Source organism: Lipotes vexillifer, unplaced genomic scaffold (genome assembly GCF_000442215.2).
Source record: "Lipotes vexillifer unplaced genomic scaffold, Lipotes_vexillifer_v1.1 scaffold6, whole genome shotgun sequence".
NCBI classification, from domain to species: Eukaryota; Metazoa; Chordata; class Mammalia; order Artiodactyla; family Lipotidae; genus Lipotes; species Lipotes vexillifer.
Window position 1 is genome coordinate 4,103,481 of NW_006799037.1, and position 27,146 is coordinate 4,130,626.

Here is a 27,146-nt window from a genome sequence, read left to right on the forward strand (position 1 = left end):
CCATGCCTCTAAGATGACCCAATTTCTTTCCTTTTTATGGCTGAGTAATATTCCATTGTATGTATGTACCACATCTTCTTTATCCACTTGTCTGTCAATGGGTTTAGGTTGCTTCCATGACCTGGCTCTTGTAAATAGTGCTGCAATGAACATTGATGTGCATGTGTCTTTTTGAATTATGGTTTTCTCTGAATATATGCCCAGTAGTGGTACTGCTGAGTCATATGGTAATTCTATTTTTAGTTTTTTAAGGAACCTCCATACAGTTCTCAGTAGTGGCGGTATCAATTTACATTCCCATCAACGGTGCAAGAGGGTTCCCTTTTCTCCACACCCTTCAGCATTTGTTGTTTGTAGATTTTCTGATGATGCCCCTTCTAACTGGTGTGAGGTGATACCTCATTGTACTTTTGATTTGCATTTCTCTAATAATTAGTGACGTAGAGCCGCTTTTCATGTGCTTCTTGGCCATCTGTATGTCTTCTTTGCAGAAATGTCTATTTAGGTCTTCTGCCCAATTTTGGATTGGGTTGTGTTGAGCTGCACGAGCTGTTTGTATATTTTGGAGATTAATCCTTTGTCCGTTGATTCGTTTGCAAATATTTTCTCCCATTCTGAGGGTTGTCTTTTCATCTTGTTTGTAGTTTCCCTTGCTTTGCAAAAGTTTGAAGTTTCATTAGGTCCCATTTGTTTATTTTTCTTTTTATTTCCATTACTCTAAGAGGTGGATCAAAAAGCGTCTTGCTGTGATTTATGTCAAAGAGTGTTCTTCCTATGTTTTCCTCTAAGAGTTTCATAGTGTCTGGCCTTACATTTAGGTCTCTAATCCATTTTGAGTTTATTTGTGTGTATGGTGTTAGGGAGTGTTCTAATTTCATTCTTTTACATGTGGCTGCCCAGTTTTCCCAGCACCACTTATTGAAGAGACTGTCTTTTCTCCATTGTATATCCTTGCCTCCTTTGTCATAGATTAGTTGACCATAGGTGTGTGGGTTTATCTCTGGGCTTTCTGTCCTGTTCTGTTGATCTATATTTCTCTTTTTGTGCCAGTACCATCATATTGTCTTGATTACTGTAGCTTTGTAGTATAGTCTGAAGTCAGGGAGTCTGATTCCTCCAGCTCCGTTTTTCTCCCTCAAGATTGCTTTGGCTATTCAGGGTCTTTTGTGTCTCCATACAAATTTTAAGATTTGTTGTTCCAGTTATGTAAAAAATGCCATTGGTAATTTGATAGGGATTGCATTGAATCTGTAGATTGCTTTGGGTAGTATAGTCATTTTCACAGTATTGATTCTTCCAATCCAGTAACATGGTATATCTCTCCATCTGTTTGTATCATTAATTTCATTCATCAGTGTCATATTGTTTTCTTCATACAGGTCTTCTGTCTCCCTAGGTAGGTTTATTCCTAGGTATTTTATTATTTTTGTTGCAATGGTAAATGGGAGTGTTTCCTTAATTTCTCTTTCAGATTTTTCATCATTAGCATATAGGAATGCAAGAGATTTCTGTGCATTAATTTTGTATCCTGCAACTTGACCAGATTCACTGATTAGCTCTAGTAGTTTTTTGGTGGCATCTTTAGGATTCTGTATGTATAATATTACTGGTGGCATCTTTAGGATTCTGTATGTATAGTATCATGTCATCTGCAAACAGTGACAGTTTTACTTCTTCTTTTCCAATTTGTATTCCTTTTATTTCTTTTTCTTCTCTGATTGCCATGGCTAGGACTTCCAAGACTATGTTGAATAATAGTGGTGAGAGTGGACATCCTTGTCTTGTTCCTGATCTTAGAGGAAATGCTTTCAATTTTCCACCATTGAGAGTAATGTTTGCTGTGGGTTTGTCATATATGGCCTGTTTATGATGAGGTAGGTTCCCTCAATGCCCACTTTCTGGAGAGTTTTTATCATAAATGGGTGTTGAATTTTGTTGAAAGCTTTTGCTGCAACTATTGAGATGATCATATGGTTTTTATTCTTCAATTTGTTAATATGGTGTATCACATTGATTGATTTGCATATATTGAAGAATCCTTGCATCCCTGGGATAAATCCCACTTGATCATGGTGTATGATCCTTTTAATGTGTTGTTGGATTCTGTTTGCTAGTACTTTGTTGAGGATTTTTGCATCTATATTCATCAGTGATATTGGTCTGTAATTTTCTTTTTTTGTAGTATCTTTGTCTGGTTTTAGTATCAGGGTGATTGTGGCCTTGTAGAATGAGTTTGGGGGTGTTTCTTTCTCTGCAATTTTTTGGAAGAGTTTGAGAAGGATGGGTGTTAGCTCTTCTCTAAATGTTTGATAGAATTCACCTGTGAAGCCATCGGGTACTGGACTTTTGTTTGTTGGAAGATTTTTAATCACAGTTTCAATTTCATTACTTGTGATTGGTCTGTTCATATTTTCTGTTTCTTCCTTGTTCAGTCTTGGAAGGTTATACCTTTCTACGAATTTGTCCATTTCTTCCAGGTTGTCCATTTTATTGGCATAGAGTTGCTTGTAGTAGTCTCTCATGATCCTTTGTATTTCTGCAGGTTCAGTTGTTACTTCTTTTTCATTTCTAATTCTGTTGATTTGAGTCTTCTCCCTTTTTTCTTTTTTTTAAAATTAATTAATTAAGTTATTTATTTTTGGCTGTGTAAAAAGCAACAGAAAGTGGTTGGTTCTGTTGCTTAGTAATTTTCTGTTTGGATGGTCTGTCCATTGATGTAAGTGTGGTGTTAAAGTCCCCCAGTATTACTATGTTACTGTTGATTTATTGTTTTGTTTTGTTTTGTTTTGGTGGTACGTGGGCCTCTCACTGTTGTGGCCTCTCCCATTGCGGAGCACAGGCTCCAGACACGCAGGTTTAGGACCATGGCTCACGGGCCCAGCCGCTCCGCGGCATGTGGGATCTTCCTGGACTGGGGCACAAACCCATGTCCCCTGCATCGCCAGGCGGACTCTCAACCACTGCACCACCAGGGAAGCCCCGATTTATTCTTTTATAGCTGTTAGCAGTTGTCTTATGTATTGAGGTGCTCCTATGTTGGGTGCATATATATTTGTAATTGTTATGTCTTCTTCTTGGATTGATCCCTTGAAACTTATGTAGTGTCCTTCCTTGTGTCTTGTAACATTCTTTATTTTAAAGTCTGTTTTATCTGATATGAGAATTGCTACTCCAGCTTTCTTTTGATTTCCATTTGCATGGAATATCTTTTTCCATCCCCTCACTTTCAGTCTGTATGTGTTCCTAGGTCTGAAGTTGGTCTCTTGTAGACAGCATATATATGGGTCTTGTTTTTGTATCCATTCAGCAAGCCTGTGTCTTTTGGTTGGAGCATTTAATCCATTCACGTTTAAGGTAATTATCAATATGTACGTTCCTATTACCATTTTCTTAATTGTTTTGGGTTTGTTTTTGTTGGTACTTTTCTTCTCTTGTGTTTCCCACTTAGAGAAGTTCCTTTAGCATTTGTTGTAGAGCTGGTTTGGTGGTGCCGAATTCTCTTAGCTTTTGCTTGTCTGTAAAGCTTTTGATTTCTCCTTCGAATCTGAATGAGATCCTTGCCATGTAGAGTAATCTTGGTTGTAGGTTCTTCCCTTTTGTCACTTTAAATATGCCATGCCATTCCCTTCTGGCTTGTAGAGTTTCTGCTGAGAGATCAGCTGTTAACCTTATGGGAGTTCCCTTGTATGTTATTTGTCGTTTTTCCCTTGCTGCTTTCAATAATTTTTTTTTGTCTTTAATTTTGCCAGTTTGATTACTGTGTGTCTCAGTGTGTTTCTCCTTGGGTTTATCCTGTATGGGACTATCTGTGCTTCCTGGACATTGGTGGCTATTTCCTTTCCCATGTTAGGGAAGTTTTCGCCTATAATTTTTTCAAATATTTTCTCAGGTCATTTCTCTCTCTCTTCTCCTTCTGGGACCCCTATAATGTGAACGTTGTTGTGTTTAATATCCCAGAGGTCTCTTAGGCTGTCTTTATTTCTTTTCATTCTTTTTTCTTTATTCTGTTCTACAGCAGTGAATTCCACCATTCTGTCTTCCAGGTCACTCATCCGTTCCTCTGCCTCAGTTATTCTGCTATTGATTCCTTCTAGTGTATTTTTCATTTCAGTTATTGTGTTGTTCATCTCTGTTTGTTCTTTAATTCTTCTAGGTCTTTGTTAAACACTTCTTGCATCTTCTTGATCTTTCCCTCCATTCTTTTTGCGAGGTCCTGGATCATCTTCACTATCATTTCTCTGAATTCTTTTTCTGGAAGGTTGCCTATCTCCACTTCATTTAGTTGTTTTTCTGGGGTTTTATCTTGTTCCTTCATCTGGTGCATAGCACTCTGCCTTTTCATCTTGTCTATCTTTCTGTGAATATTGGTTTTGTTCCACAGGCTGCAGGATTGTAGTTCTTCTTGCTTCTGCTGTCTGCCTTCTGGTGGATGAGGCTATCTAAGAGGCTTGTGCAAGTTTCCTGATAGGAGGGACTGGTGGTGGGTAGGACTGGCTGGTGCTGTGGTGGGCAGAACTCCGTCTCCAATGGTTTCTTATTCTCTGTTCCTTTTTCGTAGTAGTTTGCTCGATGGATGCAATATTCTTGTGAATGACTTGGAGGGTATTTATTAGAATTTAAATTTCCTGTAAATTTTTCATTACCTTAGTTTTCTACGTGGTTGGTTCTCTTGCTTTTCATTTTGGTCCTTCTTAATTTTGTAGATATTTCTTAAATATCTGATGATCCTTAGTTATCCATATTTATGAAGGACTAGTATGATTGGTTTTGGTAGCTGATACTGCCTTCCTCTCAGTTTTCTGAAGCCTGATTTTCCAAGAGATCTTTTCTCCAAGTGGAATTACTGAGAGCTCTGTATGAGTCTGTTTTGAGGGCCAGCAGCAGCCAGATAATCTGAGGACCTAAAATTTATTTCTGGGGCACAAGTGCTCTGAAGACTTTTCTTCTTTTGGTTGTTTTTGTTTCCTTTCTCCCAGTGCCCCACCTCCATTTGTGGATGTACAGAGCAACCTCAAACTTAGCCCTACTTCTCTTTTGTCCTTAGCAGCCATGCTGGATGTTCTCAGCAGATCTGGATACTAAGTCTGGGAGCCAAAGTTTATACAGGAAGTAAGACTGTCAGGAGTGGCTTTGCTGTTCTGTGAGCAACCTTTAGTTACCTTAATTTCCCTAAGCTTTTATTCAGCTTCTTGATCCTGAACTTGGTGTTTTCTGTTTAGGGGGTTGGGACAGCTCTTGCCTCCTTATGGTACTTTCCTATGTTTGTTTTGCTTAGGTTGTTATTGCTTATGCTATGGCTTCTCTATCAATTTAGTCTCATCTGTTTCTTGTGGAAATTCTTTTTTCTTGCCTTCCTTCCTACCTTCCTTCCTTCTTTTCTTTTTGCTTGTTAATGGGTTTTCAGATTGTTATGAATTTAATTTTTTATAATTGTGAAAAATTTAGATATAAAATACAGGTATCTACTCCTTAGCTTAAGCAAAACATAAATACAATTGAAGCTTCTTATTCTCTTTTCTGATTGTATTATATTCTCTCTAATGCATTTATTAATATTATTATGTATATGCATTTCTAAACAATAAATAGCATCATTTTGAATGTGTTTGAGCCTTGAATAGTGACATACTGCATGAGTCCTTCTGCATCTTGTTTTTTCCACTCATCATGGTTCTTTTGTGTGTTCATTCTAATTAGTATACTCTCTTTTCTGCTGTTTCAGTGGAATTTGGGTAGGGAGGATAAGTCAGTCTATATATTTCTTACTATATTTCTTACCAAAAGGGAGGTTTAAGTACCTTTTGAATATATTGTCACTACAGACATGTAAAAGAAAGGACTTGGTGTTACCTCTTGTTTCAACTGGTGATGATAGGTGAATATGACACCTCACCATGTTATACAAGCTAGGCAATTGAGTCTTGCTGCTGACCTCTATTTGGTGTTATAAATACTTTTGGAGACAGAGAAACACCACTTATTCATGTTTGGGGTTTAACTGAGGTTTAAGTGAAGATTTGGATTCTTATTGCTGAAGGAATTTTTAGAGGTCACTTGGTACAAACTGTACTAAAGAAACCCAGCCCCAGAGAAGGTGAGTGACTTGTCCAAGGTGGTCCAGGTAAAAACAGGGATTAGAAGCCAGTGTTGCAGTTCACTGTACTTTCCACCTTACTACAATGAGCCAAACGTTAATGTCCCCTTTTGTGTTAACGTTGAACTTTGATTTTTGCCTGTCCTTGAAAATACTTATTTGAATACCAAGAGATTTTCAGTATGTAACAATGAACATAAATCTTTGAAGTGATGCTTATTTGTCATATTTTCCTTAGGATCAGAATGGTTTCAATCCCAGAATACTATGAAGGCAAGAATGTCCTCCTCACTGGAGCTACTGGTTTCCTAGGGAAGGTACTTCTGGAAAAGTTGCTGAGGTCTTGTCCTAAGGTGAATTCAGTGTATGTTTTGGTGAGGCAGAAAGCTGGACAGACACCCCAGGAACGAGTAGAAGAAGTAATTAGTGGCAAGGTAAGTATGGAAAATGATCATTTGGAAGAGAGAAAAAAGTGTTTGTGCATGTAATTATTGTAATCATCAACAGCTTAGTATATTTCTTAAGTATCCTGAAAAAATTGGTAAAAAAAAATCCTCTAAGAATGGCAGTAAACTGAATATGACTTGTGATCAGTAGGAGAAAAAAGCTTTCTTCTATGATGAACACACTTATATAACAAGTTCTAAATTAACTTTATGGTAAAGGTTTAATGTATTTTTAGAATATTTGAGGCAGGTTATTTGTAATTACTAGATGTTTAAATAGCTTCAGAATAATAATGAGTTAGTTTCTAACTCCTACTATGCTGTGAGACACAGTGCTTTGATAACAGTTAAAAATTTGTGAGCACTAATTGCTCCTCACAGAAGTATTAGGAAGTCGCAAAGTCACATATTCCTATCTGACAAATAAGAACATGGTGACAGAGGGGTTGTATAGAATACAAGAGTATGTCATACATTTGAACCTTTAGTAAAATATGGCTAAGAAAAAATGGAAATGAGCTGGAGTAAAATTATTTCCCAGTTATAGGCTTTAGAATTTATCTGACATTCATTGTTAGTAAGTTTGGTATAGTAGCTGTGTAATTTTTTAGTTATTAGGTAGGTATGTGGTACCTTTTAACCTTCTAGGGCAACTGTGACTTATGTATAAAAAAACAAAAAAGACCAAAACTAGAAACCTCTGAGTTACTCTGAGCAGTGAAAGAATTGCTGAAAAGTATCAAAAGATATGTCGATTAATTATAGATTAACAATTCTCTAGAGTTAATAAATAATTTATTAGACATGATTTGTATTCCAGCCTGTTTTGATCTTTCAGTAGAAATCCATAGTTAATAGTGGCTGACATTTATTGAGTGCTTAAGTTGTGCCAGGCACTGTGTGCAAAGCACCTTATATGTATTTAATTATCACAGGAACTCTTCAAGGTAAGTACTGGTCTTATTCCCATTCTACAAGGTCATATAGTTAGTGTTAGAGCCAATGTCTGTGAACGATTGAAACCAGAGCTCATGCTCTGGTAGGGACAGATGTTGATATATCCCATTTTACAAATATGGACAATGAGTCTCAGAGGTGGTTATTTTATCTGAAGTTGTGTAGCTAATAGATGTCGGATATAACACAGATGACTTGATAACAGATCCCTTTCTACTTTATAGCATTACTTCCCCAATAGATAAGAAAGTAAGGCAAAGATGATAGAATGCTTTGTGATAAAATGGGAAAAGTAATCTTGAGAGTTGGATACCTTACTAGTTGTAAATGTTGTAGCTGGTACACACTGAGTAAAAATAGATTAATTTCCCGAAGCCAGTGGCAAAAAGCTTGGTGCCCAAGTTTACAAAAATTAAAAGAGAAGATGACAAAAACAAAAGAGAAGTGCGTGAAGGGCAGCGAATTAACAGAGGTTAACATCAGAAGGAATAAGAGTTTATGGGTTAGGGCAGTAGTGGGAAGCTTATCTCCTAGGAGTGATAAAGTATGATAACAGAAAAATAATTAAGAGAAAAAGAGAAGATACACAATAAGACCTGTACAGACGTGTGGAGGGTTTAAATATAACTTTTAATTTTCTTAACATTACAGTGTTATAATAAAATACAATCACCAATATTCACTACAGTGACTTAGGATAAATTAAGAAAAGGTTAAACTATATTTAGAATGTTTTCTTTACTAAGATGTTACGTTGTTTGAGAATGATTTCCATTCAAATATAATTTTGGTTCAGAAAGATAAACTTCTCTTTTGTGAAGCATCCACGTTTTTCTTGTTTGTATTCCCCCTCCTCCCCATTAAGAGGTAATCCTAGACCTACAGGGTTTTAACAGTGATATAAATTAATATTTGTTTTTACTTTTAAAAATAAATTGTTTGAAACTATTAATAGGGCATTAAAGATAAAAATAATATTTACTTTTGTCCCACTGTTTATTGAGTTTGTCCCTACATGAAAACTTTAAATAATCTTTACTTCAACTAGAAAAACTTCTTTTCTCTGAATTACTTTTTAAAACAAATCTACTTCTTTGATGGCTACTCAGTGACAGTATAGCTCACAAGGGTAGTTATACTCTAGTAACGTTCTTCCCATTGCCCCAAACTCTCATGCACTTGTGTTCTTCCCATTTGCCCTCCCTTCCACAGAGATGTGAGTCCTGCTATATACTAGAAGCTGTTCAGGTTACTAGAGATACGGCAATGAAGAAAACAAAATCCCAGCATTTGGAATTTACATTCTAGTTAGGGAGACAAGTTAACAACTATATAACATGTTGAATAGTGGCACGTGCTGTTCAAAAGTAAAGCAGAAAAGGGGGATTGAAAGTAATGGAGGTGCTGCTTTAGGTACGATGGTCAGAAAAAGTTCTCTCTGAGGTGACGTTTGGTCAGAGACCTGAATGATGAAGTGAGGAAGAATCCATGTGGTACGTGGAGGAAGAGTGTTAAAGGTAGAGGGAACATCATGGGCAAAGGCTCTGAGAACTGCTTGGCAGGTTGGAAGAGTGTCAGAGCAAGCTGTGGTGTTTGCTTTACTGGACTCTGTATAAGGCATGTAAAGTAAATACTAAGTGCTGGAGTCCTACTAGCACTCTCCTCTCCCCTAGTGAGGTTTTTGCCTTTTAAAATACAATTGAAATTGTTAATTATTCTTTTAAATTTTTGCTTGTTGACTTGAGGAAGAGGGCTTCAAACAAATATTTATACTTACACATGAGAAAAGTGTAGCAAGTATTAACTTTAAACTCTTAGATTAAGGAATTATCACATGAACTTTCTATGTACTTATTTTTTAAAGTAAGATGTGGGTTAAATGTGAAAACAGAGAACAGAGTAGTGATTACCAGAGAGGAAGGGGTTGGGGGTAGGGTGAAATGGGTAAAAGGGGTCAACTGTATGGTGACAGATGGAAACTAAACTTTTGTTGGTGCACGCAGTAGTGTATATAGGAGTCAAAATATAATGTCCTAATCGTGGAACTTATATGATGTTATAAACCAGTGTTAGTTATCTCAATTAAAAAAAAAAGACAAGGGACTTCCCTGGCGATCCATTGGTTAAGACTCTTTGCTTCCACTGGAGGGGGCATGGGTTCGATCCCTAGATGGGGAACTAAGATCCTGGGTGCCAGGGGGCATGGCCACACACACACACACACACACACAAAGACAAGTTTTAGTCATTTTCATCACTGTTTCTAAATTCTTTAGAGACAATAAAAAAAGATGTGAGTTAATATTTTAGTATTTACTACCATAAAATCTAGCTACATAATAACTATGCTTGAAGAATTTGCCACCTTAAAGTGTGGTAGGTACAAAGGTCATTTTCAGTTTCTCCTGAGAACTGGGAAGATCAACTAAACTGTATTCAATATCATTTTAAAATTAAAAGTATTTGGTAGCCTAGTATAAGGACTTTTTAAAAAACGTGATATAATTTATAGCTTTTTTCCAAGTGACTTTTAATTAAAACTCTTGAGCAAATTATTTGATAATGTATATTGACTGCAGTGTATTGCAGACTGATATTATTACCTTATGGCTGTATTTTTTCATATCATCCAAATAAGTTGAAAGATTCTGTTTATTTAAGGCAGTGATTCTCAAACTTTTGATCTCTGGACCCCTTTACACTCTTAAAAATTATTGAAGACTTCAAAGAGATTTTGTTTTTGTGAGGTTTCATTTCAAATATCTTATTGATGTTTTATTGTAGTAGAGATTAAAATTGAGAATTTTTTTTTTCAGTCTGTAACACCTCTTTGTAAAGTTTTGAGACTTTAACAATACCGTACACAGACCACGTGTTACATACATGTTGAATGATTGATTCAAATAAGATAACGGCTATTTAAAACATTTTGCACAAAGCCTGGGCCATAGTAAAAACTCAAAACATGATAGAAGCAGTAATAGCAATGATAGTGATTTAGTACTTATGATAATTGTAGTGCAATATTAATATTGATTTATTTTATACTGGATTGCTAGATGATTCATCGAGTGCTGAGAGTTATTTAACAAGAACAATTTTCCAAACAGTCAGGTATTCACATTGTAGGTATGATCTACGCTTCCCAAGTTCAGCTCTTCATCCATCTTTTTCTGTGTATAGATTTATCAAAGTAAGCTTTATGCTGTATCCCTCTTCTAGTTTCCTCTTTTCTTTTTTTTCTTTTTTTTAACATCTTTATTGGAGTATAATTGCTTTACAATGGTGTGTTAGTTAATGCTTTATAACAAAGTGAATCAGCTATACATATACATATATCCCCATATCTCCTCCCTCTTGCGTCTCCCTACCACCCTGCCTATCCCACCCCTCTAGGTGGTCACAAAACACTGAGCTGATCTCCCTGTGCTGTGGGCTGCTTCCCACTAGTTATCTATTTTACCTTTCTTAGTATATGTAAGTCCATGCCACTCTCTGACTTTGTCCCAGCTTAATCTTCCCCCTCCCTGTGTCCTCAAGTCCATTCTCTACGTCTGCGTCTTTATTCCTGTCCTGCCCCTAGGTTCTTCAGAACCTTTTTTTTTTTTTTAGATTCCATATATATGTGTTAGCATATGGTATTTATTTTTCTCTTTCTGACTTACTTCACTCTGTATGACAGTCTCTGTGTCCTTCCACCTCACTACAAATAACTCAATTTTGTTTCTTTTTATGGCTAATATTCCATTGTATATATGTGCCAATTCTTTATCCATTCATCTGTCGATGGACACTTAGGTTGCTTCCATGTCCTGGCTATTGTAAATCGAACTGCAGTGTGGTACATGACTCTTTTTGAACTATGGTTTTCTCAGGGTATATGCCCAGTAGTGGGATTGCTGGGTCATATGGTAGTTCTATTTTTAGTTTTTTAAGGAACCTCCATACTGTTCTTCATAGTGGCTGTATCAGTTTACATTCCCACCAACAGTGCAAGAGGGTTCCCTTTTCTCCACATCCTCTAGCATTTATTGTTTGTAGATTGTTTGATGATGGCCATTCTGACTGGTGTGAGGTGATACCTCATTGTAGTTTTGATTTGCATTTCTCTAATGATTAGTGATGTTCAGCATCCTTTCATGTGTTTGTTGGCAATCTGTGTATCTTCTTTGGAGAAATGTCTATTTAGGTCTTCTGCCCATTTTTGGATTGGGTTGTTTGTTTTTCTGATATTGAGTTGCATGAGCTGCTTGTAAATTTTGGAAATTAATCCTTTGTCAGTTGCTTCATTTGCAAATATTTTCTCCCATTCTGAGGGTTGTCTTTTTGTCTTGTTTATGGTTTCCTTTGCTGTGCAAAAGCTTTTAAGTTTCATTAGGTCCCATTTAAAATTGAGAAATTTTTAAAGTAAAAGAATATACATACAAGCGCACATTCCATGAGCCATCAAGAGTGATGATGTCATTACACATGTAGCTTTGGAAAATTCCTCTCTATACTTGTGAGAGAATGAAAGTGAAAAATGCAAATAATTTTTTACTTTTATTATGAAAATAGTTTTGACTTCGTGAACTCCCTAAGTAGGAGTCTCAGGGACTCCTAGGATCTTCTACACTTTGAGAACTGGTGCTGTTTAAGAGTGTACAGTGTTGCTTAGACCATGTGGGGACAGCCTACTGGCACATTCTAATGGATATACTGAATAGGGGCAAATGTTCATGCTTTAAGGAGAGAGTTGACTTTTGCAGACATCCAAAATTAATTTGAACCCAAGCTTGGCAGTAAAGATTCAGAGAATAAAATTGGAGTCAGAAACAAAAGTGATTAGAAAGCTGTGAGCTCAGTTTTGCAAGGGCTCTGACTCTATAGGCATATCCCTCCAAAGAAATGTCAATGATAACATTATTTTTTTTTTTGGAAGAGAATGATGCTCATTTGTCTATCTAAATTCTTATAGTCCTGTTGGAAAAAACAAAAAAATTTAACAAATCCTTACATAGCAACTAACCAGACTTTTTACTTTGAATGAACTTCGTATACCTTTGTGATAGTTGGATTAGAACTGTCATGTCACAGTAGCTTTTCTTTGACATCATGCAGCAGATACTTAACATGTTGCTTTTATTTTTATTTAACTGTAGGATGTAAAATCCTTTCTCCAAAATTTAGAAGTTATCCCTAAACTTCTTAACTACTCAGATAGTGTATGTTAGTCTCTCTTCTTTTTCCTCTTTCTGATTTTTTGCCAGATCCTTTTGGAATTCTTTGCTTCCCTGAAAACCTGTGAGAAGGGAGTCATCAAGGGGGCTGTCAGACCACAAGGCCTATTTTAAGTAATAATGCCTGCATGTGTGTTTTGCTGCCATGTCTGCCCTTTGTTTTCTCATCTTGGCATTTTATCATGAACCACTTGTAATTGGTATATTGTAATTCCCTTCCCAACACCCTCCCTCCCCCTAGTGAGAGGTTATTTTTTCTTATTCATTTTTTATTTTTCAGAAAACATTTATTGTGTGTACTCAGTGCTGGGCACTTGACTTGATGTAAGGGGTTGAATTTAGGGATAAATAAGAGTCCCTGCCTTAATGGAGCCTACAGTCTAGAGAGTTTTTAAGAGGGAGGAGGGAAGGAAGAGAGAGTGTAGAGGTGTTAAGAGAGATTGTATAGGAGCAATTATTGAAGCTGATGTCTTGGTTGGAATTGAGGACCTAAATAAAATGTGAAAGAGTTGGGCATCTTCTCTGGGGTCTCCAGGGTAATGCTTCTAAAATTTTTCCTCACCAGTAAGTCTGATTTGTAAAGAAAATGATTATCTTCTACTGAAAGCCTGGAATTTCATTGAACTTTTATAGTTTAGTCTAAACATATGGCCATTATTTTCAATATAAAAATGCCTTGTCCCCAAGTATTTGTCTAAATAAATATTTGACTAAAATACTCTATAAAATTTTGTCATTTTATCTTATGCTTTTAATTCCCCCCGGCACATCCCACCACTTACTCCTAGGGCCGTTCATTCCCACTTATGTATAGCATTTCTGGTGAATCAATAAAATGAGTTCTTTTTATATCAAGTAGAAGTGAATATGTACACTTAAAGTTGTTAAGAAACTTTTAGGTAGAGCCTTCTATGATTTTGAAACAGGAATAAAAGAGCATAGGCATAGAGCATATACTATAGTGGGACATTGTCTTATAGCAGAATTTCTCAACTTCAGCACTATTCACATTTTGGGCCAGGTAATTCTTTGTTATGGGGAGCTGTCCTATGCATTGTAGGGTGGTCAGCATTCCTGGCCTCTACCCACTGAATGCCAGCAGCTCCCTCTCCTCACCATCCCAGTTTTGACAAAGAAAAATGTCTTCAGACATCACCAAATGTTCCCTGGGGGCTAAAATTGCCCCAACTCGAGAACCACTGATTTACAGGAATGTCTCTGGGAAGGTAAACCTCGTTGCTGGCAAGGAGTGCACATAGTTGACCACGAAATAAATTCTGGAAAGGGAATAAAATACATTAAAGAGGGCATTAGTGGACTTAGTAAAGTAGGAACTAATTGGGGTACCAGTGGGTTAAAAACTTTGAAAAAGACCGTGTTGAATAAAGAGATGGTAGCTAAAGAAGGGAAGAGCATCATATTTGAGATGTAACTTGTGAAGCAGCATGATCATGTATTGGTGGTAGTGGTGGAGATATCTGATATGAAGGGGAATTAAAGGTCATTGGCAGTCTGGGAGAATGAAAAAGTCTGAATTCAGTGTGTTACAAGTACTTTTCTGGTCATTCCTCAGGCTCCTTTTTCTCTGCTAGCCCCTTAAATATTCTTCAGAATTCTGTGCGAGGCCTTGATCTCTTCTTACTAGGTCCAGTTAGGTAATTACTCAGCACCTTCTGTTTTGTGTGAGGTGAAAGGTTGTATTTTAAATTAGATTTGGAAAAAGCTTCATATAGTCTAGACCTTGGGTGCTCATCACTGCTGCTACCTGGGTGATATTCTCCCAGGGCTACCTGTGTGGTTAATAAAATCTATATCAGTAGTCTGACTCTTTCTTCCCTGAACTCAGGACACACAGAGCCAGTTATCTCTACTAGACCAGTCTTCTGGGGTGTTCTCATTGGCACTTTACACTCAGCATTCACAAAACTGAACTCATATCTCCATAGCTGTACTTCTTTCTCTTGCAGTGTTTTCCACCTAATGAATTTATTCATTTAACAAATGTTTATCATATCACTATCTTGCCAGGCACTCTGTTATCTAGGGCCTTTGTTCTGAGCAAAATAGACCTAGTCCCTGTCCACATGGAGTTTATATTCCTTATCCCTCTTCCAGTCATTGGCCAAGTCTTACTGAGTTTTTTAAATTTCCCAAACATTAATGCTCTGTTACTTCTAGGTGGTTATACATGCTACTTTCTCTACCTGAAACACTATTCTTCTACTTTATAATCTCAGGTCCTTCCCAACTAGCAGGGCTAGATGTTGCTCCTGTACAGTCTCATAACACTTATATTATCCCTGTTTTATTACTTATAACATTATATTTTAACTGTTTACTTGTCTAATTTTTCCTATTAGACTCTAAATAGCCTGAGGCAAAGGTCATAATTCTTGTTTTCTCAGTGTCTAGAAGGTACTTAGTTCATCTGAAATGCTTAGTAAATATTTTATTAATTAATATAAAAAAACAGTAATATTGAAGTCACTAGCTAGCAGTGCTGGAGGGGAAGACTGTTACTTACTAAAAGTCACCTGGGAAGGTGAAAGCGAGTACCATATATGTTTTATAGACTTTTTTTTCCAGATTTCAGAATCTCTGCTTAAACTACAAATATGGACTTTAAATGGAGTGGAGAGTCAGGGTGTAATAGAACAGTGATCTGGAGGTGACATCAGTGTTCCTCTATAAAATCTGGGATAAAAAATTAAATTTGACTCAAAATTGAATGTACCTTTATACTGTAACCATTTTGGGATCTGATTCTCTAGTTAAAAATTTATTCCTTTGAGTATACTTAAGGAATATTTAATTTTCTATTTTCAAGTTAGAATCCTATATGTATATCTCAAGTTTATCCAGCTTCATATTCACATTTGCTTACCAACTTTTTTTTCCTTTAACACACTTACTTTGTTTTCCCCTTTAAAATTTTCCTAAGATTTTAGGTAGACTATGATTAATGGTATTTTAATCTACTAAAAGAGACTAAAAGCAAAATAAAATGAAGTGATAAATTAAGGTTTGGATTTTAGAAATCTGAATGATCATTTTATTTTTATTTTTTTTTAAATGTAATTTATTTATTTTTATCTGAGTTGGGTCTTTGTTGCTGCATGCAGGCTTTCTCTAGTTGTGGAGAGCAGGGGCTACTCTTCATTGCGGTGCACAGGCTTCTCATTGCGGTGGCTTCTCGTTGCAGAACATGGGCTCTAGGTGCGCAGGCTTCAGTAGTTGTGGCACACAGGCTCAGTAGTTGTGGCTCGCAGGCTCTAGAGTGCAGGCTTAGTGGTTGTGATGCACAGGCTTAGTTGCTCCGCGGTATGTGGGATCTTCCCGGACCAGGGATCGAACCCGTGTGCCCTGCATTGGCAGGCGGATTCTTAACCGCTGCGCCACCAGGAAGTCCCTGAATGATCGTTTTAAACATTGTTCTGATGTCTGTGCTGCTTAATGTCTATTCTGAGAGATAATATCTAATCAACAAAGGCATGGACAGTTAAAATTTAACTCTGCAAGCTACCAGCCATGTGTCCTTTGGCAAGTTACTTAACCTCTCTGTGTCTCAGATTCCTCATCTATAAAATGGGGATAACAATGTGGACCCCATAGAGTGTTTTTCATGCAGAATGATAGCAATTTAAGCAACCTTAGGATTCACGTAGTTGAAATTTAAAAAATAGTGATCCTTGGGGGAGGAAAAGGTGGTGATGATGGGTTTTAGAAAGTTGAAAAATACTGCCCTAAAATGTTTTTCCCCTTTGATAGCTTTTTGACAGATTGAGAGATGAAAATCCAGATTTTAGGGAGAAAATTATAGCAGTCAACAGTGAACTCACCCAACCTAAACTGGCTCTTAGTGAAGAAGATAAAGAGATCATCATAGAGTCTACCAATATTATATTCCACTGTGCAGCTACAGTAAGGTTTAATGAAAATTTGAGGTAAGTAAAGGTAATTACATGATATTTGAACTGCAGCACAGTTAAAAGATCTAATTTGAATTCTACTTTTCAGTCAAGTCATTTGAAAGTGTTTTGAAAATGTTTGCTCTCTGTTAATTATAGCATTCCGTGTCCTACAGAGTATTAAAACAATTTTCTTTCTCTTCTTATCAGTTTAAAAACATCGGATAGCTAGTATATGTTCATTAGAAGTTGCCATAAATTTATATATGGGGCAGGGAGGAGGCAAGAAATGGGAAGTGTGGAATAGAAGAAAGAGAAGTTTCCCTTGGGTAGGAGTATTAGTCTTAACAACTAATAGTGTTTATTTCCTCTGCCCTCCATTCTTTCAGAAGTGTATACCCCAGCAGCTTTGTCTACTTCACACATATTCATCTGAAAATTTTAAAAAGTTAGGCTCAGGTTTTGCAGAGTAAGATGAAATGGCTTATACATTGAAGTCATACCCTGTTTTTGTTTTAAAACTTTGGTATCAGTGTTAAGGGCAGGGTACATTGGATATAAGTTTACTTTAAAAACGATTTGGACTTCCTTCAAGATGCCCTATTTCAAGAAAAAAATAACATTTTAAATGGTCACTATGTTTTTAAAAATCTAACAGATACATATTTCAAATAATGGTGCTTAATTCAGAGCATTTTTTGATGTTATATACAGTTTTATAATGTTAATCTAATTGTATGGTCTTATATCAATTAAAATGGTGCACACTTCTTTAGGTTTCATAATTGCTTGAAGGCCTTCTTAAAATGTTTTTAAGTTCAATTCTGATTGTAAAGGGTTTTGAGATTATCCCCCATATTGTCTATGTATAGAAGTATAAACCTTAATCGACAGTGTTATAACATGACAGTTCAGTGCCAAAGCATTACAGTGAGTTTTGCCTATATTGCAGGTAAGGACACTATAATAGTCCCTTAGATTCCTCTAACAATGCTTTATAGTTTCAGGGTGTTTTCTCGCTCATTATTTCATTCCATGCTTAATGTTACCCAATGTAATATAATGGTCAAATCCATTTTATACTTGAGGAAGCTGAGGCAGCACTGTATAATGGAGAGGGCGTGAGCTTTGGAATTACGTACCTTAGTTCTAATCTTGACTTTATCCTTTATTATCTGGTGGTAATAATTTATTTATGTTTTAGTTCTTTTTATGCAGCAATTATGTGTTCAGGATTCAAAAGTGACAAAAGAATCTTATTAGAACTATAGTATAATCTCATTTTCATAAAATATGTATGTACATAAATGTGTATTTATATACATATCTTTTAATATTGGCCAGTTATTATATTTGGATAGTGCGATTACAGGTAGGCTTTTAATATGAAATAGTCCGTCTAACTGGTATTTTTCCCTGTAGTTCTAGCTTTCTTTTTTTTCTTAACCAAAAGAAAGAGTTCACATAGCCTTATGAAACTGTTTTCAATGAAAAAGGTATATAGATACTTGATAATTATGGTATAGTCCTCAAAGGGAAAATCAGATGCTTTTGAAGGGGAAATTGTTTTGCAAACAGGCAACATTCATTAGGGTGAAACTCATCCAAGTAACGAGGAGGACCAAAGTGTAATACTTTTGGGGAATGTTCCCTCCTTTTTCTCTTCCCCCCAGGGTAAGCAAGGTTACCATTAACAAAAGGGAAATCTTTTTATTATTATTCTTTCTTCTTTCACTAGAGATGCCATAGTGGAAGGAGGTAGACAGGTGAACAAGAAAATTTATTGTTCTTCTCTTCCTTGTCAGGGCATATGCATATTTACTGACCTAATCCTAGTCATTAATTGAAATTATTGTTTTCTGTGAAGCAATTTTAATGGATATTGATGTCTAAGTGGTGATACTACAACATTCTAAAATACTGTAGGTTGACATATAATAACTACTTACAAAACAATTATTCTTTATAGCCACTTTTTAAGTTAGCCCACAAATAAAAAATGGTTCAGAGCCTTTACTGCCAGGACAAGAAAATCCAGATTTTACTCCCAACATTATACTCTGTATTTTGGGAGAAATCAAAATACATTGTACACAGGTCCTATTTGCAAAGTCCATATTGTCTATTAGAGGAAATGGAATATACTTAAATAACCATAAAATAGGATAGAAAATGTGGAGTTACTGAAGAGCATACGTTAAAGTGCTGTGAGAGTTGAGAGATGCCAGAGCTCATTTATTTTCAGATACGGTGGTCTATAAATCTTGAAGTGGGAAAAAATGGATATCAAGATTAGGAATTATAAAGAAATACTGACAAAAGTTGAGGAGAGGGTGATATTGAGGATAATAAAGGGAGTTACTTAAATAGTTGACCATAGGTATGGTATCTATATAGTAAGGAAAGTGAAGGTAGAACAGGGCCATTGGACTTGAGAGTAAAGAAGTATCAGGAGACTAAAGACCATGATGAGGACAGAAAACAGGCTTAAGGGCAGAAATGGGAGGACAGATAGTGTGGTCTGGGAAAAATTCATAGTATGAGATTTTAGAGCTAGAGCAATTTTGGGTGAGAGGGCCCAGGGTATGAATATGAGAGTAGGTGTTCAGAAAGGAGTGGAAGTAAAGATAGATGATTTAGAAAAGATCAAGAAACTGTTGAGCCTAAGGGCATGGATTCTCAAACTTTAGAATGTATTATGAATCTTAAGGATTACTGGAAAATGTGTTAAAAATGCATAGTCTTGGACTGTATTTGCCAAATTCAGACCCTCTAGTTTTGAGATAATACCCAGGAATCCTCATTTTTAATAAGAGCCTAGGGTGTGATTTAAATTACAAATGACTGGATCCCCTACCCTGATTGATTAATTGTCCCCTTAATAGACATCTGTTTCTATATCTTCATTAAGTTAAAAAAAAAATCAGCAGCAGTATAGTGATGAGATCTCATGTAGGTAGTATTTTCTCAGAGATGGGGAAGGGAGTGATGAGGGAGAGATCAGAATGGCCTGGGGAGCTTATATAAGATGTGATTTAAGGGCTTCCCTGTTGGCGCAGTGGTTGAGAGTCCGCCTGCCGATGCAGGGAACACGGGTTCGTGCCCCGGTCCGGGAAGATCCTACATGCCGCGGAGCGGCTAGGCCCGTGAGCCATGGCCACTGAGCCTGCGTGTCCAGAGCCTGTGCTCCGCAACGGGAGAGGCCACAACAGTGAGAGGCCCGCGTACCGCAAAAAAAAAAAAAAAGATGTGATTTAAGACACATTAAAAAGTGTCTGAAGATGAGGTCCAGCAATCTGCATTTTAATAAGCTCACAGGTGTCTGTCAAGCAAAGCATGATCTCTGGTTTAAGGTCTTAAAAGTGTTATCAGCATAGATTTTGAACAACCCAGTATGTCAATAGAAGACAGGTGAATAAGAAAATTTATTGGCAGTTCAAGTTGAGCTTTTTCCTTTATTAAAGTGGTTTCTATGTCTACGTTAGTGATGGACCATAATTACAAAGATTTGTTCATTTTTGCTCTCCCCCCACAAAAGCCAGTGTTATATAAGATGCGTTTATGAATACCCATAACCAAAACATAGTGAGAACTTTATGTTTGTTTGGTACTGCTAAATGCTTTCAGATCTAACATGTCAGGGTCTCAGCCTAAAGTTCAAGGTGTACAAATTGGATGGTAGTAAAACAGAATGAGGATACTAGCCTGGCAGAGATACTAAGAGTTATTTACATGGGCACAAAATGCCTTCAGGTTTGCACTGTCAGGTGCGGATGGATGGGAAGAGGTGAGTAGGCAAAGCTCAGGAGTGCTTTCTCTCTCAAGTTATTCCTTATTTTCAGTGACCCAGAAATTCTGTCACCATCCTCAGGAACCTGTAACAAAATATCCTTTGTGTTCTGTTCCCAAAACATCACTCTCCCTACCACTATTGTTTTGCAAATGCAAAAGAAAATAGCACATTGCCTTATAGTCTAGTGGACAGTATCCTCTCTGTGAGACGTCTTTTTTGCTGGATATCTATTTAAACAGATTTTCCTCCCTCAGTTGAGATAAGGAAGGAGAAAGATACACTCATGTTTTTAAGATCCCAACCCAATTAGTCCATTAAAATTTTTTTTTTCCTTTTAGTATGTTTTCATAGGTTCTCAGATAATATTAAATTAAAAGAAAAAATAAGTCCCAAGAGTTTTTCCTCTCATGAATTACTTCTTATTCCTAGTGACCCAGAACTTGTTGTTCTGTCCTCAGAAACCTGTAACAGGATATTCTCTGTATACCTTTTCGAAAACAGTACCGTCCCCGTTCCCACTGTTTTGCAAATGTGATACGCATCAAAGAACTACTTTACAGTCAAGTAGACCAGATTCTATCTGTGACATATCCTGGCCTTTTAAAAGAACAGTTGGATTTTTTTCTTCTTAAATACTGAAAATGTAAGAATTTCGGAAAGTACTCAAAACTATTTTTAATTTTAAAAAAAAATTTTCTTGTGGTCTCTCTTTGAAAATATGTTGTTTTCCATAAAAAGTAAACATAGAATTTGTAATTTTACTTATTGAAACAATTTCCATATTTCTAACTTTTTCATAGTTATAATTTTCATGATGTGATGATATTTCATCATGTTACTATACTGTAATTTATGTCATGTTCACTTAGTATAGCAAATATAGGGAATTTTTCTGAGGGTGTGGAGAAAAGGGAACCCTCCTACACTGTTGGTGGGAATGTAAATTGGTGCAGCCAATTTCTATGGAGAGCAGTATGCAGGTTCCTCAAAAACTAAAAATAGAGTTGCCATATGGTCCAGCAATCCCACTCCTGGGCACATATATCTGGACAAAACTATAATTCAAAAAGATATATGCAACCCTGTGTTCATAGCAGCACTATTTACAATAGCCAAGACATGGAAACAACCTAAATGTCCATCAGCAGATGAATGGATAGAGAAGATGTGGTGTGTGTGTGTGTGTGTGTGTGTGTGTACACACACACACACACAGAAATGTTACTCAACCACGAAAAAGAATGAAATAACGCCATTTGCAATTACATGGATGGACCTAGAGATTATGATATTACATGAAGTAAGTCAGAAAGAGAAAGACCAATACCATATGATAGCACTTATATGCAGAATCTAAAATATGACACAAATGAACTTATCTACAAAACAAACTGACTCACAGACATAGAGAACAGACTTGCGGTTGCCAAGGGGTAGGGGTGGGGGAGGGTTGGATTGGGGGTTAGGGACTAGAAGATGCAAATTATTATAGATAGAATGGATAAACAACAAGGTCCTAATGTATACACTGGGAACTCTATTTAATATCCTGTAATAAACCATAATGGAAAAGAATATGAAGAATATATATGTATAACTGAATCACTTTGCTGTACACCAGAAGCTAACACAACGTTGTAAATCAAGTATGCTTCAATTAAAACACAAAAGCAAAAACACAACCAAAAAACCCAAAAAACAAATTTAGGGAACTTAATTTCTTTCTGTTTGAAAAATTACGGTTAGAACAAGTTTTTCCTCTCAGTTAATTTCAGTGGGTTAACTAGATTAATAACTCTGTCATTTCTGTAATTCCTGGTACTTTGTCCTAGTCTCTTTCGGATCAGTTGTATCAGTTTATAGTGTCACCAACACTGTATTACTTTGCCAGTTTTTTCACAGTATTACTGGTTTTGGGTATTTCAACTTTTTTTCCCTCAAGTAAGTTATAAACAAAAGTATAATAGAAAGCAAAAACTATCTACCCCTTAAGTAATATTTATTGAATGCCTATTTTGGGACTATGTTAAGAATAATGATGAATACTTGCAAGCTGTTTTGTTTAATTTAACTTTATACAAATCTTAGTAGTTAGGCTCCATTACGTATTCTCCTTTACAGATGAAGAAATTGAGGCCTGAGTGCTTGAATGACTTTACAAGGTCACCTAATCCTAGCTGATAGGCAGACTAAACCAGGGTTTGAACCCAGGTCTTATTCCAGAGTCTTGTTTTTAATCCTGTTTCACTTCATAATCTATATATTTAAAAAATATTATTTACACAGATTTTCCATGTTTTTATAGTTGTCAGTTATTTAATGGCTGAATTTTTTCATTGTGATAAGATACCTACTTTATTATACCATTTCATAGTGAATATTTGAGCTCTCTAGGCTTTTGCTATTACTAGATGATGCTTCATCGATTATTTTTCTGCATATATACTTTTGCATTTGTGAAATTATTTACCTCAAATAAATTTCAAGAAGGGAATATATAGATCATCTTGGGGTCTTGCATTTGCCTCTTGTAACAAATGTATTATAACACCCCTTTGAATTTTGTAAGGTAGTCTTAAAAAGGTGTTTGGGTTAATTGCTACAAAGAGAGAAGTAAACATACTTTTACTTGATTATATATTAATATAATTTAATGTTTTTGAGTTTTCTTTGACTGTTTTACCCTTATTGATGACTCTACCATAGCACTTTAAAATTACTTAATGATTCTTACTTCTCCTGGTGGTATAGCCATTCATAAAACAGTATGCTTTCAAAAATCAAGAGGCAAAAGAAGTCTAAAATGACTTCAAAAATGTATGCATAAAAGCCAAAGACTGAAATTATCTGTGTCTATTTCTGGGTAATTTAAAATTTTTAATTTGTGCTTTTATTTTTACAATCCTATATGAAGTTTATTTTATAATCAGAAAAATTTTGAACACAACTGGTAGAATGGTTGTACTTCATGTTGAAATAACACACAAAATCTGAGCTAAGGGATCAGTTGTAAAGAAACAAAAACCTCTTTGTCCCTTTCTGTCTCTGATGCTCTAAAATGGAAATAAGATTTTTTTAACAGGTGAAAAAATGACACAGCTTCCCAATTTTTTATTGTCACTTTTTCTTTTACAGAGATGCTGTTCAGTTAAATGTGATTGCTACACGACAGCTTATTCTGCTTGCACAACAGATGAAGAATCTGGAAGTGTTCATGCATGTATCAACGGCATATGCCTACTGCAATCGAAAGCATATTGATGAAGTAGTCTATCCACCCCCTGTGGATCCCAAGAAGCTGATTGATTCTTTAGAGTACGTTTGTTTGAAATTTATATACATTTGCTTTGACCCCAAACTTTGGATTTGAGTTTATCTATTTACATGTATCTCTTGGTCTGTTTCAGTTTCTCTCTCTTTCTCTCTAAATCTCCACCCACACTTATGTATACATTTATCTCTTCCTTATTCAGCAAATTATTATGTATCTACTATGTTCTTTTTATTGTATAGATTTGTACCTAAATGACTCTCCATAAAGTCAATGTGTAAAGTCAGTGTAGAGCTTTCACTTTTGACCAGGTGTGATGGTTGGAGGAAAGCCTCTGAACAACTCATCCATGGTATTAGAGTCTCAGTTTTTCCAAGGAATCAATCTTAGCTGCTAAGAAGTGCCTGATATCCATGGAGACTAATGACTGCCTATTCAATAGCAAGGTCTAATTTATTAAAAGATTATCCTTTTCTTTTGCCCAATGGAGTACAGTTGACCCTTGAACAACACGGGTTTGAACTATGTGGGTTCACTTATATGCAGATTTTTTTCAATAAATTAGTACTACACAGTCTGCAGTTGGTTGAATCTTTTGATGCAGAACCATGATACAGAGGGCTGACTGTAGAGTTATATGTGGATTTTTGACTGAGCAGGTGTCAACGCCCCGACCCCATGTTTTTCAAGTGTCAACTGTATATCTACAGAGAGGCCTTGAATTATTAGGGAATTGGAGGAGTCATGGTCCTTTAATTGATACTCCTAGTGTTGTTGTTTGTCATCTTTCTGAGGACTAAGGATCCTGTCATCAATTATTACTTGAGAAATGTTTGCATTTGATGGATACAAATAGGCATGGCCAAGATTTCATTTGCTTCAGCCTTTACTTTCTCATCGAGTGAAACAAACAAACAGGATCAGAGCAAGAATAAATAAAGGGTCTTTTATAGACGATAATTATAGAAAATTCCAGTATCCGTATCTTCACATATTTGTTAATCCTCATATAATATTCCTGTGAGCTTTTTCCTCCTTTATTCTGTTTGCTCTTCGGTCTCTTTTCTTCCAAGGAATCCTATTCACATTCAGCTCTTCAGTTACCATCACCTGTTTTCTCAGTCGAATTCTTTTCTTCCCAAGGGTGCTACAGAATGTTGGTAGCTCCTTCTCCAAGTTTTCTTCTAAAATAAACACATAAGTCCATTTCTTTAAGGCTTTCCTGGAAATGTGAGGAAGTGGACAGATTTGTAAAGAAACTAATAAGTATGGGAGCTTACTGAGACATTCTTATGGCAATTCCCTGGTTTCTGTTTTCTAATTCGTTTCTTAGATGGTCCCAAATGTCTACCTCATTTTCCTCAGGTCAGTAGGCAGAAGTGTTTAATATCTCTGGGAAAAGCTGGGTGTGGAAGTTAATAAATCTTTTTACTTTTCTCTTATTAGCAGTTTGTATAGCCAGACATCGAAGTTGCTGAGAAAGAGCCTATAACCTTCTAATTCTATTATTTCCTTTCTTTGCTTACAAAGAAATCTGACCAACTGGCCAACAGATAATTTTAGGATAACTCATAGATTGGCTCTGTAAACTCACTCCAGTGATGAGGCTTACTGACTCTAAAAGTCTTTCCTCGGTTTAGCCAGTTTTTTTTTTTTTTTGCGGTACGCGGGCCTCTCACTGTTGTGGCCTCTCCCGTTGCGGAGCACAGGCTCTGGACGCGCAGGTTCAGTGGCCATGGCTCACGGGCTCAGCCGCTTCGCGGCATGTGGGATCTTCCTGGACTGGGGCACAAACCCGTGTCCCCTGCATCGGCAGGTGGACTCTCAACTGCTGCGCCACCAGGGAAGCCCTTGTTTTTTTTTAATATAGCAACTCTCTCTTCCATTTTTCAAAGTTCATCTCCACTATGGAATTTTTCCTAAGTTGAGGAGCAACCTCCCTTCAATTTTGTTAGTGTTGTTTTCCTTCTACATGCAAAAAGTACTTCCACGTACAGAAGAAAGTTTATCTTGATGGTCTCCATTTTATACATCCTTATCAGTTAGTATGGGTATCATTTGTGCCCTGATAGAATACTTAGTATGCATACTTGTATGCATTATATTATAGACAGGAAGAAAAACTATCTGAAAACAAGTACATAATGTTTTGGAATTAGAAATTTAAACTGGAAAAGACTATAGAGATCACCTAGCGTATCACCCTCCTCTTACAGATTATCATAGTAGAACTTTTCTTCAGAGACACTGAGAGAATTGGAGGAATTTTGTGACTTCACAGTAGGTTGCTAATTGAATTTTTATAGCATGGTTCAATTTATTTTTATCATTTACCCCAGTATTTGCTAGTGTTGCTAGTGAGAGCATAACAAGTTTTAGTGCTTCACCTTAAATATTTAAATTACTAGACCTTTTATGTTGATTGTAAATGTATGTTCATTTAAAATGTATATAATTTACATGTTATGCTGTTATGGTGATTATATACAAATCTATAATTCCTAATCTGAAACCCTTGGGGCCAGATGTATTTTGGAATTTATTTAGACTTTAGAAAGGAAATATAATCTCTGTATTGTGTAATATGAAATAGCTTCAGCTGGATTCGGGGTAGCACCCCTCATCAAACGCAGTATATGAAGTATATGAATACTTACAACTAAATGATGTTTTTTTTAAAAAAAAAAAAAGACCATAAATCAGTTCTGATTCACTTTTGCTACCTACCATATGATTTATGAAAGAACTCTTGGTTTTCAGACCTTTGTGGGTATAGAAACTGGATATAAGAGATAATGGAGTTCTGGTTGATATTTAATGAAAGTAAACCTAATTTCCATTTTTTTAGTAAAAGTTGTTGTCAAATCACTTGAGTCAGAGCAACAGATATGTTTGAAATATGCAAGGTGTTTTTTCATTTTATAGTAAAACATCCGAAAATATTTTTGCATGCAATTTCTTTGTTTACCAGGTGGATGGATGATGGCCTAGTAAATGATATCACACCAAAATTGATAGGAGACAGACCTAATACATACATATACACAAAAGCATTGGCAGAATATGTTGTACAACAAGAAGGAGCAAAGCTAAATGTGGCGATTGTAAGGCCATCAATTGTTGGTGCCAGTTGGAAAGAACCTTTTCCAGTAAGTTGTTAGAAATCTTTGTAAATAATTGGAATTGGGAATTTTAAGGCATAATTCTATACAAAAAGAGTTGGCAATTTTTTATGAGCAGGTTTTGTTTACTGAACATGGCTTACTATGGCAAAGTTGCTTCCATTTGTAGAAAGAGACACTCTTATTGGTACTTTTATTTCTAATGTAATACTGTATGTATAGATATGCAGATCAATTTTTAAAATGTTAATTGAAAATTAAATCGAAGGCTATGGTGTTGTCTGGAGTCAAAGGAGACCATGAGTTTTCTTCATGATTGATGAGGGATTGGACTCT

The 27,146-nt window shown here is 36.1% G+C and overlaps 1 protein-coding gene across 2 annotated transcripts in view; it reads left to right on the forward strand.

The window, feature by feature from the left end:
• The window catches only part of FAR1 (fatty acyl-CoA reductase 1), a 73,043-nt gene that overhangs the window by 26,379 nt on the left and 19,518 nt on the right, over positions 1 to 27,146 (forward strand). The window contains exons 1-5 of one of the 2 annotated variants that reach the window (XM_007471424.1): positions 5,057 to 5,109; positions 6,333 to 6,528; positions 16,485 to 16,660; positions 23,553 to 23,732; positions 26,660 to 26,837. In XM_007471424.1, coding sequence (XP_007471486.1) covers positions 5,057 to 5,109; positions 6,333 to 6,528; positions 16,485 to 16,660; positions 23,553 to 23,732; positions 26,660 to 26,837 — 783 coding nt within the window. Of the gene's footprint in view, positions 1 to 5,056; positions 5,110 to 6,332; positions 6,529 to 16,484; positions 16,661 to 23,552; positions 23,733 to 26,659; positions 26,838 to 27,146 lie in introns of those variants that run through there. The other variant, XM_007471425.1, reaches the window with a different exon arrangement.